Genomic DNA, 21,482 nt, shown 5'->3' with positions numbered 1-21,482 from the left:
TATAGAAATGATATAATCATACTCTTAATACATATATATATATATATATAAAAATATATATATATATATTGAAAATTTGTCTTAATGAGATATACGTAATGGTACTATAAAGCACAAGCATTACATATACCAGATGTTAAGATAAAGAAGAAGCAATACAAGCCATGAGGAAACAAGCAATGAATGATATGAATAAATTTATTTTACGAAAATATGTACATATATAAATACACATACCTGTATTCTATTAGATATATCCTCCCACTTCTTGCAGACATCTGAAACTTTCGGATAATAGGTATAACGTTGAAGTTGATTGATCTTTGGTTTTGCCTCGATCATTTCACTTTGTACAGCCTGAAAATTAATCATTGAATAAATACATAAAGTAAAATCCCATTTCATGTAGCGCAATCTTAAAATATTGATTACTTTGCATTGTTCAAAATGATTTTCCGTTAACTGATCAACTGGCACACCATCCAATTTATTTAGCTTTTCCTCTACTTGCAACAGCCAAGCCGTTATTTCATCAACATTAGGCTCTTCCTAAAAGTACAAAAATTTGTTCACCTCATTTATTACACCAATTTCTTTATATATGATGGATTTACCTCTGAAGCATTACATAGTCTTAATCTTTTTTCTGTATATGCTAATCTTGTAACAACGTCTGATAACTTTTCTTTAAATTGCTCTAAATACATTGGGTCACAAAGTTTCGAAAATTCTTCCTGGGAATTTAGCAACTTGTCTTTCACAACATTTAATCGTGGTATTACTTCTGTCAGAGTTTCCTATTTAAACAATTTCATAATCATTTGTTTTCATATAAAGATTATTAAAAATCATGGAATCTAAATTTACTTATGTATTTATGCACTTACTCGTACATATATTGCATTAACTGGAAGATCAGGCATATTTTTTTGTGTATCTAATTCTTTGTTAATACTATCTATGGACATATTAATATAAGACATATTTTTATACATATCACGTGATAAATCCAAAGCAGTTTCTAAACATGCTTTCGATTCAGTTATATGCAAACCCAACTGTAATAATGAAATATAAATATAATAACAAATATAATGTATAAACGGGACGATTGTACACAGAAAGCGGTATTACCAAAAATATACATTGATATTAAATATGTATTACCTTGTTGTACAATTCTTTTAACATATCAATACGCCGAGAAAATTTTTCTGGTTCAGTGACACTTTTTTCTTCAACTAATTTTCTACCAGTTAGAATAATATTTTCTATCTCACTTTTAATTTCACTTAATGTTTGATAAAAGCGCTATAAATGAAAAATCAGATTTTTCACAACTGGAACATCTATGAAAAATAAAATTTACGAAGTATATAATTAATTACCAGACAATGTTTAAGTTGACCTTCAATAGCTTCTGGATCTTCTGATGATAATTCTAATAAACAAGTTGCTTCTTCTATTCCTCTGAGTTCTCGCAGAGCTCTGGATAATCTCGGTTCTAAATTCGTTGGACATCGGAAACGTTGGAATTTCTTTTGAACTTCTGAGAATTTTTGTTCAATAAGAGTCAGTTGTTCTTGCAGTCTAAATGCAGCTTCCTGCTTTCCAGAAGCTTTGTATGATTCAATTTGTAATGCCATTTCTTGAAGCGTCGAACGCTGATGCTCCATTTCTTCCATTAATTTCTAAAATATATATACCTGACTCGTATAACTATCATCACAAAATTTAGATCTTACTCTAAGTCTAGTTCTTTGTTTATACATTACACTCTAATTAATATATATTTTTACAAAATACATAGATAACATTTTTATCATGCTTCCTTGAAGCAATGCTTTATGTACAATGTTTATTAATATAAGAAAAAAGATGAACTTAGTACACATATTATGTTTACACATTTTTTATACATTTGCAGGAACTTTCAAACATACGCTTAGTAAATGGTAAGAAAAAGTTTCACTAACAGACCTGATAATCATGAGGCAAATCATCAGCAGTAAGGTCGCAGTCAAGACGTGCAGTTAGTACAGAATCTATTTGCGTTAGGGAGTGCTGAAGGGCAAGAATACGTCCTTCTGATTGTTGCGCTTGCTTCACTGATCCTTCCAGCAGCTTTGCTCGCTGCCCTGCCTACTCAAAATATAATTCTAATTTTCTGTATAACTTAATTAAACAACTTTGTTGAATAAACTATTGTTTAAATGTATTTACCAAACTTAAACAATTATAAATATATAAAAATTTATCAACTTAAAAATATGGGGAAATTTTAAAAAATTCACCTGAATAACATATTTTTTTTTGTACAGCATTATGATTTCAAACATATAAGTAAAAAGCTTCATAATTCATACAAGCAAGAGTAATCTTTCAAAGCAGAATAAAAAACTAACATCTTTAAATAGATATGTCTAAGATAAGTACTTAAGTTTTCCTTGGCAATGATGCATGCAGTTAAAAATAAATACAACTTTTTGTTATGAACAGAATCAATAATTCAAGCATTATGACATTACATATAACAGTGACATACCTGATTATTTAGGCTCTCCCAACGACTTGTTAAGCTTTCTACATCTGCTTGAATGGACTGCGTCATGATATTACTTTCAATCAACTGTTTACCAATTTCTTGTATCTTTTCAAGCCTTATTTCTGGATGATTTCGTATGTAATTCTCTAAATCCTTTTTAAAACAAGAATTCATTACTTTTCATACAAACCATAAAAATTTGCATGGTACTATAACGTGTAAACTTACATCAAGTTCCTCTGATATTTCTTCAGCATCTGCAGCACTTTCTGTCGATCTCTTCAATCGTTTATCCAATTTATCCAACCAATCACTTTCTTGCGCAACTAAAGCACGGAATTCACCATATTCGTGGCTGGCATTTTGTAAATGTCTGTATCGTTCATAAATACGATCTGTAACATCTGTCCAGCGAGCATTTAAAAACGTAAATCGTCTACCAAGTTCTTGTACCGAAGATCCTTCGGAACTTAACAATTTATCATTACCCATCTCGTTAAGATTTCGAAATTCTTCTACTCGTTTATCTATTTTTTCTTTTAATGACTGATATCGGCCACGAACTTGAAACAGTTCAACCGAAGATGTTACTTTAGTTTCAACTGGTATTTCCTTTTCTAAGGTCGACAACCACTTTGTAAAATCTTCTATCCCATTTATTATTTCATCATTCTTTTTCAATGTATCCTCATATTTATCATTTAAACTTTTAGCACCGTCAACAATAGCATTCCACTTATGTGATACAACTTCCAGCTTATTGTTTAACACATTCGCAAATTTTGGTTCAGAATTTTCAAGTAATCTGTTTGTAGAGATTTGAAGTTTTTCTATTCGAGGTTTTGTTTGATTTATATCCTCACAAAAAGATTGAATTTGCTTTAATTTAAATTCCATACATTCGATATTATTTGACACATTATCTTTCGATAATTCTTCTAGATACTGATTTGATTTTTCAAGCCAACTTTGAAGATCCAAGAGCTCGTTATTAAATACCTTTAAAGTCTCTATATCTCTCAATAAGTTTTGTTGCCTTTCTTCTAATATTATGGGTATATCACTCCATTTGGTGATAAGATCTTGTAATGCATCTTTAAGCCTTTGTCCCTGAGAATCTCCACTGGTTTTCATTATTAGCTCGTGTCCAACACTATTTACATAATTAAAATTTTCTTGATGCTCATTCAGAGAATTTTGTAAATTATTGAATTTTTGTAATTGTTCTGCCATTGTCTTATCATCTGACATCACTATATGCTCTGACAATAATGTACTCTCCACATTATTAATAAAAGAAGTAAGATTAGCAACTGCATCCGTATATTTCTTTGGTGGTGTTTTATCAACAGCATCATTTAATTCGGTTAACCTTTCGGACAATATTTTGTACAATTTGTCCCAATTACGAACAAAAGTTTGTATATCAGCATTTAAATTAACAGTTTCATTACTACCAATTTGATTTTCCGACAATTCTTTGATTTTTTCTAACAATTTTTTAATGCGTTCCTCGTGAGATTTCATTGACTTCAATTTTACCCTGAACGGTTCTACTTGATTGTTTCCTTTATTCGAATCAAACCATTTAGTATAGCTATCTAACATTAAATTTAAACTAGCCAATTCCGTTCGGAATTTTTTCACTTCTTCTAAATATTCTATACGAGTTTTTATTTCTTCAAGCCGATTGTTAGTTGCCATCCAACAATTCTGTATGTCTTTGATTTTTGTTTCCTCTGTCTCGACCGATTCATTTGCATCTCTTAGTTCCTCGAGAAGCTGTTTCCCTAAGTCTAAAACTCTGTTATAGTCATCTTTATGTGCCTCTATATCAGCTATTGTATCATTGTAAACGACTTTTTTCTCTTCGATGCTCAATTCGTCAAATACTCCCTCCGATCGTCCAATTTCTAAATCAACATAATCGAGCCATTTATACAGATTATGTAACGCAGATTCAAATTCGTGCCTAGTTGTACTATCTATACGACGTTTCTTCGAATCACTGTGAGGTGTGGAAGCTGCAGTAATTTCTTCCTTATAAGCGATACTTGTTACCGTTTCAGACATCCATTCGTTACCTGTAATCATCGATGTTTCCCTCTCAGTCTTTAGATCAAACTCAAATCCGGAATTTGTTATCCTCTGCGTCTGTACTTCCATTATTTGCCCCACCGCTTCCCAGCGATCTTGCAAATTTTCGATCTTTTCTAATATGTTAATACACTCTGGCGAAGTACTTTGTCCCTCCAGTTCTTGAACGGATTCTTGCAAAGACGTTAACTTCCTTTGATTTGCATCCATATCCATTTTCAAAATTTGTAATTTTTTAATTCTTTCCAACACTTCACCAATCTCGGACGCTGGATTTGCTTCCATTTGTTTTAACGTGATCTCAGTTTCGCTCAACCATGATACTAATCTTTTGTAATCGTCATTAACATTTTGCCAAAGCGAAGAAAAAGCTTGCAAACGTTGCCTCCTTTCTTCTTTCCATTGACAAATGTGAGTCCATCGCTCTCCGAGAGCAGATAACTGATCTTCCATTTGCGCGTAAACTGCTTCAGAGTTTTCTTCATCCACGACAACTACCATGTTTCTCATACCATCGACGATTCCCTGTTGCGCTGCAATATCTTGTTCTAGTTCGTTTAACAGTTTTAGTTGATCATCCAAAGCGGATTGATTTAGTTCGATCGTTGCCATTAGCGATATCCTATCTTCAGTCCTCGTTAACCACTGCCGCAATGCATCTAACTGGCCTTGTTGCATTTGCATAAGAACCTCGTGAATTTTAGTTTGCCTTTCCATCGCTCGCATTCGGAGCCCTTCCCATCGAGAATTTAATAACGACATTTGAACTCGAACTTCGTGCTCCTCGTCCTTGTGTAAACCACCTTCTGCTAATAATCTCGCACCTTCCTCCAATACAGCACCGACTCCATCCTGATGTCCGGACAATTCCACCAAAAATGTCTCGTGTTCGTGAAATTGTTGCTTCAATACTTCTAAACTAGATCCAGGCTCTGGAGCGTGATTTAATTTATCTTCCGCCTCCAAGAGCCAGGTCAAAACTTCCTCGAGAGCAACTTGATAACCGCCAAGTTCTACAGACACGTTCGTTGCGAGACTCATCGGCCGCGACGTTGGCGTTCCAAAGTTTGTGAAAGATAGAGTATTCTGCAAAGAAACATTCTTAAAAAGATACATATAATTACTAAGCTACGCGAAATCAGATCGAATACCTCTGCTCCTGGCGTCGTAACCGGACTACTATCACTCGCTACTGATAGATCCAACTCGCCTATATCGTCTCCAGAATGAGGTAATGATTGGAAAAGACACATAACGTACATCATTATTGATTTTTTATCCGGCACCGATGTATTCACATCTGTTACAACATACAACGTATATGTCAGTCTTAAACTTCATAAACTAGATGTTGGTAATTAGTACAGATATTAATAATTTTTAATTTAATTTACCTTCTGGATCCAATAAACGTTCGATATCTAATTGTTCTTGGGCAATACGAAATGCATGATCTAATCTGGCATTCGGATGTTTACGCGCTATGTTATTGAAATCGAATAAATGTGGTTTCCATTTATGAAGAATCGCATTAAATGCCAGACCATCCGACCAAGATGTCGTGAAGTTTTTAATGTCAACTCCAGGGTAATTCTAAAAACGACATGCGTCTCAAAAATTTGTTACACAAACAGCAAAAAAAAAGTTGATTTTATCCTTCGAACAATCGATTTCACCTGTGAATTTTGACGACACCATGCCAAAAGAGTTTTCTCCAGATTTGTTTGTTGCAATTCCGTCATTAAATCCTTCAGATGGTAATGTACCTAAATAAGCATTTCATTTAACATCGGATAAATGATGTATTATACGTCTAGTTACAACGTAAAGTTACATAGACGATAAGTAATAAAAACGAGTTCAATATTTGCTGATAAGCTTTATTCTCAGTAAATTGACCCAGCCATAAAACTGACCTGCCAGTGTAGAATAATACTCCATACTAATCCGAGTGTTAGCTTAGGATTCCCGTCAACTATATCGTTGCTGCTAATATTTACGAGTTTCACCTAGCAGAAGTGTAAAGGATATCAATTAATTTGCATCTCTTATACTTTCTCTCATAATTGGGTGCAATGTTAGCAACTCACGTTATTCTGCTCGAGAATTTGCAAAGCTTTGTTAACGTTATTCAGATGATGAACTCTCATTCGACCGCGTTCTCTTTTCTGTAATAGATAAATCAAGACAATGAAGAAAAAAGAGATAATTAACGTAGGAATACAGGAATGTAAATAGCCAACATTTAAGCGGCTGTAATTATCTCTATGTAGCCGTAGTAAAAAAGATTGATAAAAAGTAGAAAATAAATCATAAGTAATGCGATTTAAAGTGAGATTATATAAAGGAAATGTTCCGAGTGACTAAAGTTGCCCGTGAAATGACACGTAAAGTGAATCCGCGTAACGACGCATATTTTTCCCTCGGAATACTCTTACGCCTACTGTGCGTAGATAATCCGCACTCTCATGCAAATATTCGTAATACTCGATAGGCGCACCTGCTTGGAATTCTATTCGTACACTTCGTAATGTAAACACGAGACGCGCTATTGCGAGGACTAGTCCTTTTAAAAAAAGAACAACTGTCAGCGGAATGTTCAGTAGATTACATCATATGCGAAATAAAAATATCGCTTATGTCTCGTTATGGGCTGTCGCGCCTATGCGTTTCGATTATATAATCCTTTACCTCTACTGCGAATTCTTTACTTACGTAGGCTTTCGACGTAAGGACTTCCAACAGGGATAGCAATCGATTGCCATCTCTTAAGTCAACGAATAAATCAGAAATCGGCTCGTGGTGATTCTGTATAAAAAGTTTCAATGAATATGCATGTTTGATAAATAATTCTTATATTAATGGGATCGCGAAGTCTTATTCGGATAATCCTTACTCTTATTCGTAATTCTAAACAACGTAGTACATACCTTAAGCAACTGTGAATTTATCCATTTCGCAAACGTTTTCTTTTGTACGTCTTCCCGCTCATCTGCAATACACGTATACGATAATCGTTACAACAATTGCGGAACGATCGTTTTTAATTTACAAAGGTCAATATATACTGTACTCGTATCGTTGAACATACATTTGTAATTTAACGTGTTGAGTTCATTAATAATGATATCGTGTTTGTTAACAATTAAATAGCGTTCAAGGCGATTACGATAATCACATTTTCAAGTAATCGAGGAAATGAATTAGGAAAATGGAAGAAAACATTACGTATCCGATGTATATTAGTAATATATTTATCAGAGATGGCAATGTACATCGTACGACACATATTATTTTGGACGATTTACGTAGAAGCAAGAAAGTCTAATCTCGCGTTATCATTCAAAAGAAGGAGGAAAAAAAACGACGAGTTTTGATTTAAATATCTTGTTTCTGCAACAACAGCAGTAGTTTCATTGTCATTTGGACACCGCCGCGAAATTATTGCCGACGTGGCAACGACGGCTCGTCATCTATCGCGTTGACACTCATTGACCCCGGTAAATGCAGCAGTAAACTCTTGAAATTTAGGTCGACCAACAGAAAGTCATAAGCACGATGCTTAAATATGTACCTGTGGCCGGGTTCTGTGAGGCTAGCGATTTTTCACGAGTCAGGAGAATTTCGTTTTAGAGCCATACGATATCACCAAGTTGGGATGAGTAACCATCCGCTCGAAATCCGAGGACCAACGACAAATCTTTGGTACGCCAACTACTGGAATGATTCACCGTGTACTTTGATCAGCACGGTTGTCTACTCGTTCTTCCTATATCTACGAGAGTCCTTTAAAACCTGACGCAACCGCATACATTAGCTCGATTTTTACCAGAAACCAGAATATTCAGATTCCGATCATATATTACTTTATACCGATCGACGCTGCAAATTCTTAATCGAACAAATAATATCGTCCACGCATCCTCTAAATCACCTACGCTCTCTCTCCGAACTATCGTCGTTCGTCATCGTTTACCTCTTTTGCTTTTTTTTTTCGTCCAATGCTTGGAATTATTGGCAAACGAAATATCTAGACAACATTAAGTCCATGGATATCAGCAACGTTATTAATCATTGAAACCGTATCAGAATGGTTGGCGCCAGGCGATCCAGAAAGCTATGCATTTTTCGGCCCACATTTCTACAAATAAGCAAATGGAAAAGAAACGCGACAAGCATGCGGACGTCACTGACCAACGATGAATGAATGGAACGAGCGTGCTTATCTTACGTTCGGAAGGATAGACGATAGCAGAGTGAACGAAAGGGGAAACGAGGGGGACAGAAATCGCGAATGGCGATCACGTAGCCGAAGCAAAGTATGCCGTAAGATACGCGCACGAGAGCGTGCGTCTTTCCTGGCCGGGTATCGGCCAACGTGGAGCCTTTCCTTACGAAACCGTGCCGCTTCCGAATATGGTGCATCGAGTTCTTTCGCACCGTCGTTCGATCGCCAGTTTTCTTTGCGCGATCACCGTGTCTCCACCCTCTGGTTCCCCGCCGTTTTCTGCCAGAAAATTCAATCGTGTCACGTAAATCGCGCCACTTCCTGCGCTCTCGATCAGGCCAACCTACGCAGCCGAGAGTAACGACCACTGGAACGATTGTTCGATGGTGATGCACGTTAGACACGCTACACTAATAGGACGTGGTATTTACTCGTCAAGTCGAGAAGATCAGTTAACTAGTTTAAAAATATCTTCTTAATGGAAAACTCGCCTTTCAATCGGAACGATGATTCACGATAGAAATGGAGACGAAAGAACTTCTATCATTTGCGGGAATTTTATTTACAAGATACTGCAATTCCAAAGAAGATAATCTGTCGACTCGATGTTTGGAGTAAAGATCGAGTAAATAGTTTGCTGTCTGGTACAACATTTGGAATTCATTCTAGCTGCATAGTATTCTAACGTCTTGGGTCTTATGAATTTTAAAAACATGCTTCCTGTGTCGCTGGAAAGAATTCAAAAGGATAGGGTTTCGAGGCATTGTTTACGAAAAGAAGATGGTAGAGCGACGACAAGCTTAGAGACGGTTGTACATGATGGATGTAACGGAATTTCAGAGCTGAGGTCATCCAGCTTTCATGCTATCAAACGGGAAACGTGGACCTTAACATTGTCGCGAATACCGCGCAGTCTTTCTGTTAACCGTTACCGGTTGTTTCTATGCCAACGACGGAATGTAAGCAGATTTTTCACGTTAACCGGTAACATAGGGTCGAATTAAGTCGCATCGGAGAAACGAGTAAAACGCAGTTTATACCGACTCCTTTAAATTACAAGATCGAGTACAGTACAGAATCGTCGATAAATATAAATCGAAGCTCTACGAACGAAGAGATAAGCCGCTTCAAGAAGACAGTGAAATTACCTTGACCGGTGTCCAAGTGAAAACTACTCCGGCGCGAAGATATGTACCTTAAGCAAATAGAGAACTACTTATGACTCGACGTTTCGCATAATACAGTCCCATATATCACCGGTAACAGCAAAATGCAGAATATCGGTGGAAGCTATGCATCCGAGCCGTGAAACCGTTAAATCAAATTGTTCTCGAGTCTATCGATTTCTCTACTATCTTGGAAAGGCGTGTATCGTCGGTACCGTATTAAAAACTAAAAGTTTAAAGGAAAACGAAACAGCTGTGTGCACGTGTCGCGCAAACTATTCGTAACGAAAGACTATCCTTAACGTTCGGTAAAATCCAAAGATGGATTCGAGTGTTTATATGCACATGCACATCTGCTGGCTCACTTTCGTGGCAACTAACGTAAACAACGGTGGCCAAGTATGAAGTACGCGAGAGAGTGCTGTGTACACGACACTATACCGCTCCGAGATGTGACACAGAAAATTGATTACCTTCTGATAAGGTTAAAACTTTACTCCGCGAAATAGAACAAAATTCCAGTGCACGCTTATCGGAGAACTTTGAAATTGATTTTCGCTTACGCGAACGAAACGAAAGATAAGATTCGCTGCAGCTTGTAGCGTATACAAGTTTCGTGTGTCTCGGCTCCGAGAGTGATTTCCGAATCTGCAACAATTGCCACGAGCTACCCTTTGCGCGATCGCGAGGGTTGAACGAACCGCAAAAGTTCGGCGCGCGTAATGCTGTTAACGCCTCGATAATACGCTACATCGTCGAGAAAACAGTGCCAGCCATCTGAAACCACCGCTAAACTTAGCTAAACTTAGCTAAACGCGCGCTAACACCAGCTCTCCTCTCCGCTATACGCGCATTCATTAGAGCAAATCAACGAAACAAATATTTCGCGGCGAAGCGCCGTTGCACTGACACCTATCGTGGCGAGCTTTCTAAAAAGAAACCTTGCATTCTTCGTCTTTCGCGTTCTACCGTTCACGAATAGGGATCGTGACTCGTTTCTCGTGAATCAAACAGCAATAACGTATTTACCGTGGTTCAAACAATACTAAAACAAGTACTAAATATCACGAGACAAATATTACTTTAGGAAAAGTTGATTCGCGATTTAATATTATTAGGAAAAAGGTAAAAGATCTTTCACGTTTACAGTCACACCGATCTTTCGATTACATCAGTGACCATTACGCCATCGACGGTGCGCTAGGTTTGCAGTATCGTTGTCGCAGCGCGATCTCGGGTATCGGTTACCTCAAGGACGCAGAATTTTTCGCCAGTCGACTACCACTCGCGGGAGAAATGCTCTCCATCCAAGGTATCTTTACGCCGAGGTTCGAACCTCCGGAAGAATTATACGTATCGAGTGCTGATTTCACATCGAGTCGAAGCTCTTACGCGTCGCCATTCCTTGGTGAACGCCAACAGCTTGGCAAAGTCGAATTAACGATCTCGAACCTGATTCTCTCCCTTCTTTTCACCGAGCGTTCTTTATCCCATTGGTGTCTCGGTCCCTCTGCCTGCCTCTTTTCCCCCTAGAATCGTTAAGCGTCATCGAAAAGGGCCGGCGAGAACGAGATGCTCGAAACCACTCGATATCGCCTCTTCATTAAAAAGATGCAAATATCGAGAAAATGAGGCGAGGAAGATCGGAAAGAAGCAACGAAGACTGGTCGTTCCTACTAATACCAGCGTCGTTTTACGATAAATTATTTCAATTTCGTCGTAAACATCACGTAACGGTGGGGAACCTTTAACCCCTTGCGCAAGCCGGAAAATTGCTCTATAAATATCCTTAACTTAACGCAGCAGCTACGATTAATGTTTGCAATTTTATAGAACTCGCGGACAACAAAAACGGTCCATACCCCGAAGAATATTTCCCTCGATGTAAAAATAATTTAACCAAAATCTTTCTTTCTTACTTCTCTCACGTGGCATATCTAACAAATAGACGAAAGTCAGAGAATATGAAAACTTTACGGTTTAGATTGATACATTTACTGGCTTAGTAGGTCAGAAATAGGCCAGAAACGAAGATGAGAGTTAGCTGCTGAAAAAGACCTAGAATGATTTACAAAACACGGTAAATTTCTATCCGAGCCAGCGTGTCCATTTGCCGGATCGAACGCACTTTGCCTGTCCCTATACTCTGCAGTCTGTGCGATTATACGATTGGCACAAAAGGCGCAACGCTTTTAAATGCTTTTCGACTATGAGCCATTCAGAGCGTCGCCTTTTCATTCATTGGCACCAGCCTGAATGCAAGTAGAGTACCGCGTGCACTTTGCAAACAAGCTAACCGCCTAGGATGGCCGTCTGCGTGGCTAACAATCGTTTAAACGAGATGACAATGCGTACTAGCGGCCGCGAGGACTACATCTCTTCTGGCGTGTACACTGGAACGCGTGTCGTTGGCCCTAAACGCACCATCATCCGAAGTTCACAGGTCAAACGAACTGATGGAACCACGTAATATTCGTACAGCGTCCTAGTATTTAACACGTTTGAGCTTATATCATATGCGTTTTTATGGATGAGATATTTTTCAATGCGAAGAAATAAACGGTATCTCGTTATTTTCATTCTTATCGGCAATGGTTGCAAATTAATCGTAATCGTTTAAACGAGGGGAGTAACTAAAAGAGAAATATAACAGAATCTTTTAATAGATTCGCTATAACACATTTAATGAACATTTAAATGCCTGATATCTGAAACATATCGCGTAAACTTAATAGCGATTAACGTTTATAACGTTTCAATGAAAGTCAGCTGTGTTAACAAACTCGAATCGCGTGCATCAAACGCTAGTTAATAGAGAGCCTGATAAAAACGTTATAATGTATGAACACGGAAGACATTAATCGCGACCTGTATCGGATCAGTTACGTGGATTATGCCAAGTTAATCCGTTCTGAAATTACCGATCTGTTTACACATACAATGTAATAAAATATGTATTTAGTATTATGAATTCGTGGTGTATTATCGTGAAAGGCAACGTTTAGTTAATTGTATCCGTCTATTCATAGCTTTCTATAGACCATAATATATCCTTCGTACTAAATTATAGGCTTAAGAACATACTCCCGAGTATGTTCTCTAAAACTAAGCGTATTCACGTAATCCAGAATTCTAAATCGAACCGTATCGATTCGAATCGAATAAAATCTAGCTCGAACGAAAAGAATACGTTAAATCGAATCGATTAAAAAAAAAAAAAGATTGGAAAGCATCGAGCTAGCTAGCTCAAAATAGATTGCTTTGGATTGAGTTGGTTTCTAACTAACTGGATCGAGATCAACGCAAAATTTTATAATGGAAAGCATTGGAAATGCTTGAACCACGAAATCGTTACCTTTGATAAATCTCTTGAATTAAATACGGACATTTGTATGACAATCACAGGTTTTAAAGATCCACAGAACGCCAAAGAATAGTCCGTGTGGTCCATACATGGACAGTTTTTGTATTCAACGATTCAACTCTTGATTCGTCACACTAGCATTACGTAGTTTTACAATTTAAGCTTCCACGAACGGAATGCGTTTCTTCTACCGGAGATATACAAGCAGTTATTGTCTACAGTTGAAATAAATGCATTGAAGTGAGGAAAACAAAGCGATCCATTATTTTAACAAGCGTACAATGAGCAATTCGTGCCTTAATAAAGGACAAATAATTCTTGGACTAGGTACCATGAAGAAATGTTCGCGTTTCAACTTTGTTCGCTATAAAAATGGATAAATTTTTCAGAAGGCAGTATACAAAATTAAAAATAATTCATACTAACGCAATATGATAAAACCGTAGGAGAGAAAAAGATTGAAACTACGCCTTTCGATTACCATGACAATTAACTGGCTGTTTACGTATTAACGAGCCTATTAATGCATCAATGTTTTACACGAATTATTTAATAAACGAGATTTCAGTTTCTTCCACGAGAATGTCCCATTGTTCTCGTACCAGTAATTAGAAATGCTGTCGATGAACAGGTAGTAAACTATAATTACCGTAACAAATTTCACGATAGAAAGGTTAATTCTTTTACTATGGCTGATTAAAACAAACATCTGAACAAAACTAAACTGCTAAAGTCGCTGAAATTGAAAATTTCAGCATGAAATTGTTTAATTGAAACGAGATTGCGTTAAATTTGCGTGTAACGATTTCCTTGAATCGTTTCGCTAATAGTATGTTCACTGAACCTAGTACACGAAGCACGCATTCTAATCTAAATGACGCCACTTACGCAGCCTAGTTATCATTCTTGACGTGCACGTGTACCGTACCTCTTTCTTGACGTATACATGCGTTTCGCGTATATGGCGAATAAATATTTCGAAGATTAGATAAAGCATACCTTAGAACATAGATAACCTCATTGTCTACTGGCGTAGAATACTAAAATAATATATAAAATGCACTATTTCAGCTCTATGCAAAGAACATATTGTAATACCGAGCCCTATACGATGCTTTGTTGCAGATTGCATCCATTTTTGAATGTAACACAGTAAACGTAAAAAGAATATCGTTTAAATCGCAATGCAGACAGATAAGAGTTAATCATTAAATAGTCAATTGTTTTTAATGTATAATATTAAAAGTAACCTAGCATCGGCTAAATTTAAATGAAAACGAAGAAAACCGAATGCCGGCTTTCAGATAAAATCCTGAAGGCAGGCAATTCTCAGCTAACATCAAGATGTCAAGGCATGAGATGTGATTGTAAGGTAGATGTATATAGGGACGTTAGCTCCACCCATTTGTGAGACGATTACAAAATAAAAGTAATAAAAATAAAAAGGTTCGGTGAGTAGTAAAGTCATAATTGCGGAGTACCTATGTAAACGACTTCCATCTTGCTTGAGACTCTGCAGAGACGCAGCCACGGAATCGGCGACGTAACAATATCCAAGGGCACGTTAGTGGAAAGCACAGAATATCACATCGGTTACAGTCGCCACGCTAAGTGGGCTGTCACAGATTGCACAATTTAAACGCAAACACTGGGGAACAATAACGATTGTCAACGACAAAACGAATCGATCTGAATTTCGAGCCGATCTCGACGATGAGGTTAGAATCGCGCGCGCACAACGCGCGACAACGGCGATCCGTATACGACACTTGTTGATTCCACACTGTCAAGAAGACCACTGCACCCGTATGCGAGCAAACACGTCGTCACTTACACACATGGACCTTTAGCTTTCTTTCTCTTTTTCTCTCGTGCTCCCGTTCTCTATCTCCCTCACACTCTCTTTTTCTATCTCTTTCTCTTGTTTACCTTGTTCTCACCGACGATAGCGTTTCTTTTATGCTTTCAAAATCTTTAACGCGATTATAACGTATACGTGAAACCACAGTATTGTTGGTTATTCGCGCCTAATGCGAATATCGAAGAAACAGCGAGAGAAACAGAGAAAACAGTATTCGGTGACGATAAGATGAAAAAGACACGGATAAACGATAGCTGATTCGCGAACCGAAAATGTAAAAGGAAAAGAAAAACTGCCAAACGTTCTTACTTTCATACGAGCGTCAATAGATCGCCGAACGAACCACACACCGGCTGAGTCTCAAGCAAACTGGCAACCTCGGAGTTCGGGACAAGTAAGGCCCAACTTCCCCCACCTGTACCCGCCCTCTAGCGATGTACACTTTCATTCTATCTCGCTTTTTCTTATAAATTGCCTCGTTCTTTCCTTTATTCTCGGATGAGTTCTCCCTTTCCCTAACATATCGTAGGACTTTATTGATGTTCACGGAAAACAACGAAAGGAATGTTAAAATTTGAGCCCAGCTAGTTACGAATCAAAATTATTCGATAATCGACTAAGTCAAAATTACGAATGTAAAAATTAATTCCTTAATCGTACTTTTGACACTATACTGGTTAAGTCTATAAATTTTACAGTCGCATGATATTTATATAATTTATAGGAAATTTATAGAAAGCGACAAATGGTTTATCAAAGGAACTTGCGCATTAGATACAAATAAAATATCTCGAAGGATTAAACATAGATTGAAACAGATATAGAAAAACTACTATCTACGAGCAGTGAAACAGGCCCTCGGGCTCTTCCTTGTGGACCGTAAGGCCCAATGTATCACAGGTAAACAGGATCTCAGAAATCGAAAGAAGTAGTCTGTCTCGAATGAAACAGGTAGAAAGAGGTGGATCGTACAGCTCCATAATACGAATTTTAAATTCTATCGATTGTCATACCGAGATCGATATTTCCCACGAGATCAAAAATAGTCTAATAAGAGCCGAGTTTTATATAATTTAAATATTTTAATAATAATTTTAATATTGAATATCCAATTTATATATATATCAACATAAGTTCAAACGTATACTCGATAATTCGTCGTTTGAAAAATCGTATTGAATGAAGACGAAACAAGATTAATGCAATTCTGAGAAATGCGTCTATATCTTTGCATTAGAGACCTCCCACAGCGTCACGTCTCCAATTCTTCAACTAATCCAATCAATTCCAGCCATAGGTATATTATTGTTTAACGAATTGATATTCGTCCGACTATATCCGTCGTGATTGTTTTAACAATTGTAAAAACAAACCAATTACGCAATTTTTTCGTTTGACATACTTACAAATATCATCATCCATACTTGTTTCCGGTTATATATGCATTTAAAATCACTAAACTCCGCGAATATTTCGTTGGATAGAATGCAATTTATCACATGCTCACAATAGCTGAATACTTTGTACATTACACATTGTAGCACATTAAACAATTTCTTTTGTAATATTGGACACTGTACACTATACTGGTTAAGTCTATAAATATTATTTATAACATCGAAATAATCAACTATTCCGTACTGATTACACAGTAAGATTCACTTTTTTATGCAACATCTTTCACAAATATTAGACAACATTAAACACTCGACATTTATGATCGGACTTGTCAATGACTGCCAAAATATCACTTTATTATAGTTTTATTAAACATATTTTCAATTTTTTTGAAAGTTTCATATTCGATTAACGATGAACACAGATTTTAAATAATTTTTCAAAAACGGATTTTCCATGCGTACACATAATTAAATCTGGTTAGATGAGATTTTAGTGGATAGTACGGTACCATGAAGTGATCACACATGGATTTAGTTAACAAAGAACCTCATTCGGTGCAGTCTGTCGCGATACTGTAAGCCACTGTAAGGTGTTGAGAAGCTTGCTTCGTAGGCGATCTTCTTTCTGGAAGTCAGCGCCGACGCATCAAATATTAAATTTGTTCGATCATCGAAAACTATTCCGGTGTCGTTAATTTGTCACTTTCAGTGTCAATGAAAGTGACACCAAAAATTCACTATAAACTGTCCATTGATAAACGTCCATGACTATGTTCGACTCAGAAAAACTATAAAACCACTATAGAACTCCATTTTAAGAATAAGTTTCAGAATATTTTAAATTTCCAAATACGAGAAAAATATTTTGAAAAATATAAACGACGTTCAATTAAAATATTCCGTGTCAAGGTTCATATACATCTGTTGCTGTTCCTACGCGAAATGTACTTACCAGAAATGTAGCATGTGTTCCAAAAATATCGTCACGTTCATATTATAAGCAGGAAAAATGTAGGGAATTATATTTATCAATATTGGAAGTAGTACACAAAAGTAATATATGTATTAATTGCTAGAATAAAATTGATAATAAATGTATCTTGAGCAATATACATACGATTAGAAGAAAATCGAATAAACGAATAAAACGTTTGAGTGGTTTGAAAAATTATTAGGAAATATGTAGAGATTTAAAAGTACTATTCAAGAAATTTTCGAAGATAATATTATTAAAATTTCACAAAGTGATACAGCACATCATCGATGATATTCAACTACTTTGCGTGTCCTTTAATCATTAGAAAAGATTTGATATAATTGCGCACGAAGATTTATAGTATAGGTAGTAAAGATCATTGTTGTCTATGAAATCAAAAATATCCTATATATTTATACTTTTTTCCACTTATAATATAATATAATAAAAAGATTAATCTGATTTATATTCAAAAAAACTTCTCATATTTAATCATAGTCTAAGATTCATAAGACATGGAAATGACAGTATGACAACAACAACTTTTTTTTGTATATTTTCTTATGTATTATTTTCTCTCTTCTGTATATTCCCATTTTTTACATCACGGAACAAAGTAAAACGTGGTGTGAAACGTGATCGCGTTGATCACTTCTATTTATAATTACATAAGTGACACAGAGTGCTAGTAACGAATGCGTTTTCCTAATAAATGAATAAAATGAGTAGTGTGTTACACTGATACTATTAAAGTTAATAAGTAAAGCGACAGACTATATTATTTTATTATATATAGTACCAATTTATACTATTTTTCAGTCAGAATAAAAAATGTTCTCTTTCACTATAATTATAAAACAATTCTTTTAAACACATATTTCGAGTAATTTTTAAATTACCTTTAATACTGGAAATTTGCTCCTCGACGCTCTCGCCTTGCCATGAATCTCCCTCAACTTGGATAATCCAACGAATTTTTCTTGGTTGCATCTGAAAAAATTGTATGATTTCTATTTATAAAAAGGAAAACTCTGTTCACAGCCAAACATTACTTGTATAACATCGAACTGCAGCAGATCAGTAGTTCACGCTAGTTTTAAAGTCGATATATCGGTATCGGTATATGATTATTTTTTACGGATAGAGCGTTTACAGATAATGCGACTTGAATGGGTTTCCTCAAACATAATATTAACCTTAACTAAATATGCTTTTATGTAACATATCTTTTCAATGTATATATTGATTTTTTCAAATTATGTTGATACATTTTCTAAAAATTGATTCTTTTAATTTATTACTGCCTAAAAAAAATACAAATTATTAAATATGTTATTATTATATTATTAAATATATAATACAAAATAAATAACAAAATTTATTTTATAAGAATTACATTATTATACATAAAAATATACATAAAAACTTGAAAAAGAGAAATGTTATTAATCTTCACAATTCGTAACAAACTGATATAGTTATCATTAGTAGTAAAATTAATATGATATGCGCTTGCTCGTGATTAGATGTCAACGATTAGATACGTAGCAATCGTGAATGGTATTGAAATACAAATTAATGTTCCACATGAATAAATCTGTGAACACGCAAACAATGTATAAGTTACCTTAAATATCGTCGAAGAACATAAAAAAAATATTTATTAACACGATATTCATCGGACGACGTCTGAATACGCTGTTGCAGGCAATACTCGTTTCACACTGACAATGATTTGTCTGTCAACGGAAGTGACACTCTGTATTGTGACTATCTGGCGGTTCGTTGCATCGACCATGCGTGCTTGAATGTCGACTTTGCTAAGAAGAATTGTCAGAACTTCTACACCCACGGGTCTGTTAGTTATATGTGTGGACGATCAGAACTTTCGTCCACGAGATATTCTGACACAAGCACGAATCACTCTTAAATTCTCCTCTGTTATTAAGTGAAGCACACCATTCACTACCAATCCCTCTAACATGCATAATCTACCGGCATTATGAATACAATTTAAAATTGATCGAAGATAATATTGAGCAATGCTTCTTTTATTATTTAACTTAACAAAATTTTATATCAATATTTTTCGTATCTCTAAATAAAAGGAAAGAAATATAATTATCATTTATGACAATCTGAAATAATTATTAACACTTAACTGCCTTATTATGTAAAAGAATATTATCTCGACGATTTATAAAACATGACCATTTAATCATTAAAGTTTACAGATATTAAATGCGCAAAGTATATGTTTAGATTTAGAATCAAGCTTTTTATATTTAAAAAAATATGATATTTTTTATGTAATTTTATAAATCAAAATGTTTTAACTTGATTCTGCTTTTCAACTAAAAATTTTGAAATTTAAAGTTAGATAGATCGATCTGCGTGGTCGATCAAGTTATTCTGAAACGACGCATGCGTCGAAAATGGCCGCAATAGACGAGTAAGCACGAGCTGGAAGTAAAGGTTGGCGATAAACGCAACACGAAATCTTAGTGAACTCAAAGAAAAAATAAAAATTAGAACTTAAAAATGTATTTGATGTACTATCTAAATGAGAATGGAGATCGAGTGTATACGTTGAAGGTAATAAATGTAATGTATTTTGTTGTAGATTACATTACGTTTGTTTATTGTTTGTACAAAAAATGCATTATTTTTCTTTGTTAAGTCTATTTTGTGTTTACATAGTCTAGTTTCTTACACAGACATATGGAAGCATTAATTTCTTACTCTGTAATATATTTTGTATTTATATATTTCGTATTTATATTGTATTTATATATTTATAACCTTATTTTTTTCGTTTTATAGAAAATGGATCCAAATGGAAAACCGACGCTATCGGCTCATCCAGGTATATAATAGATCTTATTTTGTTTCTGTATAAAGTGTTGCAGCTAATTAATAAAAATAATTATTTCAGCTCGATTTTCTCCTGAAGATAAATATTCAAGAGAAAGGATAACATTAAAACGAAGATTTGGCTTATTACTCACGCAACAACCACTACCAACATATTAATATTTCTATGTTTATAATTATATATAATATATATTACACATATATATTATATATAATTATATATGTGTAATAATGGCATTGAATATAATAGCACAAAATTTATTAAATGCCTAAAATATTTATGCGATATTTCTTACTGTTTAAATACGGAACTGAACTTTCAACGCCTACAACTTCCCCTCTTGGTAATCTAAACGTCTGCTATCCCATTTGTGTTGAAGCATTCACAGCATTTATAATTATACTTGGATCCAAATTATGTATGAAATGCGATTAATATCTTATATATAATGGATTAATTATTCATTTTGTTTAATAAAATTTGTTTTTATTCAGAATTTAGTTCATCTTAACATGTACATATAAAAAATAAAAGTTTTATTGTAATCTATTGTACAGTGTCTAATTATTTTGAGTAGAATACAATTTTATCAAATAATGTATCAACGAGATTACATAGAACTGACTTTAATATTTTAATCTTAATACTATGTCAAAAATATTGTAGAATTTTATGAAATAACCCTTTGTATTATAGAAAAAATTAAAACCTGAATTGCATGTAATAAAACTTGTAGACTCAAAACTAGTACCAACACTCCATGACACTTGCAATTTTCGCTACGTACATTGTACTAAACTTAAAATGCAAAACAACAATGTGTATACTATTTAACATATCCAAATATATTTGTATACACATATTCAAGTATATATATGCATATCTTTTATTCGTTTTTTGCCATTTCAAAATGACATTTAACATTTTGCATTAAAAATAATTTCTTTTAATTGTTTAGATAGCAAATACA

The 21,482-nt window shown here is 35.0% G+C and overlaps 2 protein-coding genes across 11 annotated transcripts in view; one reads left to right on the top strand and one right to left on the bottom strand.

The window, feature by feature from the left end:
- The window catches only part of LOC117238618 (dystrophin, isoforms A/C/F/G/H), a 438,274-nt gene extending 418,741 nt beyond the window's left edge, over positions 1–19,533 (bottom strand). For 3 of the 10 annotated variants that reach the window (XM_033503654.1, XM_033503701.1, XM_033503691.1), the window contains exons 1-18: positions 19,265–19,504; positions 18,537–18,627; positions 7,573–7,634; positions 7,358–7,450; positions 6,733–6,810; positions 6,559–6,651; positions 6,319–6,408; positions 6,037–6,235; positions 5,794–5,942; positions 2,774–5,743; positions 2,546–2,698; positions 1,981–2,142; positions 1,389–1,691; positions 1,168–1,311; positions 888–1,058; positions 615–797; positions 433–549; positions 238–357 (exon numbers count right to left, since the gene is read on the bottom strand). In XM_033503654.1, coding sequence (XP_033359545.1) covers positions 238–357; positions 433–549; positions 615–797; positions 888–1,058; positions 1,168–1,311; positions 1,389–1,691; positions 1,981–2,142; positions 2,546–2,698; positions 2,774–5,743; positions 5,794–5,942; positions 6,037–6,235; positions 6,319–6,408; positions 6,559–6,651; positions 6,733–6,810; positions 7,358–7,450; positions 7,573–7,634; positions 18,537–18,627 — 5,178 coding nt within the window. In that variant the 5' untranslated portion in view covers positions 19,265–19,504. Of the gene's footprint in view, positions 1–237; positions 358–432; positions 550–614; positions 798–887; positions 1,059–1,167; positions 1,312–1,388; positions 1,692–1,980; positions 2,143–2,545; positions 2,699–2,773; positions 5,744–5,793; positions 5,943–6,036; positions 6,236–6,318; positions 6,409–6,558; positions 6,652–6,732; positions 6,811–7,357; positions 7,451–7,572; positions 7,635–14,881; positions 15,614–16,667; positions 16,790–18,536; positions 18,628–19,264 lie in introns of those variants that run through there. The other 7 variants (XM_033503734.1, XM_033503710.1, XM_033503665.1 and 4 more) reach the window with 7 other exon arrangements.
- A 525-nt stretch (positions 19,534–20,058) lies between these two features.
- LOC117238655 (H/ACA ribonucleoprotein complex subunit 3) lies at positions 20,059–21,379 on the top strand. Its single transcript, XM_033503746.1, has 3 exons — positions 20,059–20,232; positions 20,461–20,503; positions 20,573–21,379. Exons 1-3 carry the CDS (start codon positions 20,179–20,181, stop codon positions 20,668–20,670), a joined length of 195 nt encoding a protein of 64 aa, XP_033359637.1. The 5' UTR covers positions 20,059–20,178; the 3' UTR covers positions 20,671–21,379.
- Positions 21,380–21,482: the final 103 nt, after the last annotated feature.

This window comes from Bombus vosnesenskii, unplaced genomic scaffold, assembly GCF_011952255.1.
Source record: "Bombus vosnesenskii isolate JDL3184/JDL3185 unplaced genomic scaffold, Bvos_JDL3184-5_v1.1 scf7180000013264, whole genome shotgun sequence".
Classification (NCBI taxonomy): domain Eukaryota; kingdom Metazoa; phylum Arthropoda; class Insecta; order Hymenoptera; family Apidae; genus Bombus; species Bombus vosnesenskii.
Note: the sequence above shows the minus strand (reverse complement) of the source record. Positions and strands in the feature narration are given on the sequence as shown.

Coding starts and splice junctions, on each gene's coding strand:
- LOC117238655 (XM_033503746.1), top strand. CDS start 20,179: ATGTATTTGATGTACTATCTAAATGAGAATGGAGATCGAGTGTATACG. Junction 20,233..20,460: donor ATCGAGTGTATACGTTGAAG/GTAATAAATGTA, acceptor TTCGTTTTATAG/AAAATGGATCCAAATGGAAA. Junction 20,504..20,572: donor GACGCTATCGGCTCATCCAG/GTATATAATAGA, acceptor TAATTATTTCAG/CTCGATTTTCTCCTGAAGAT.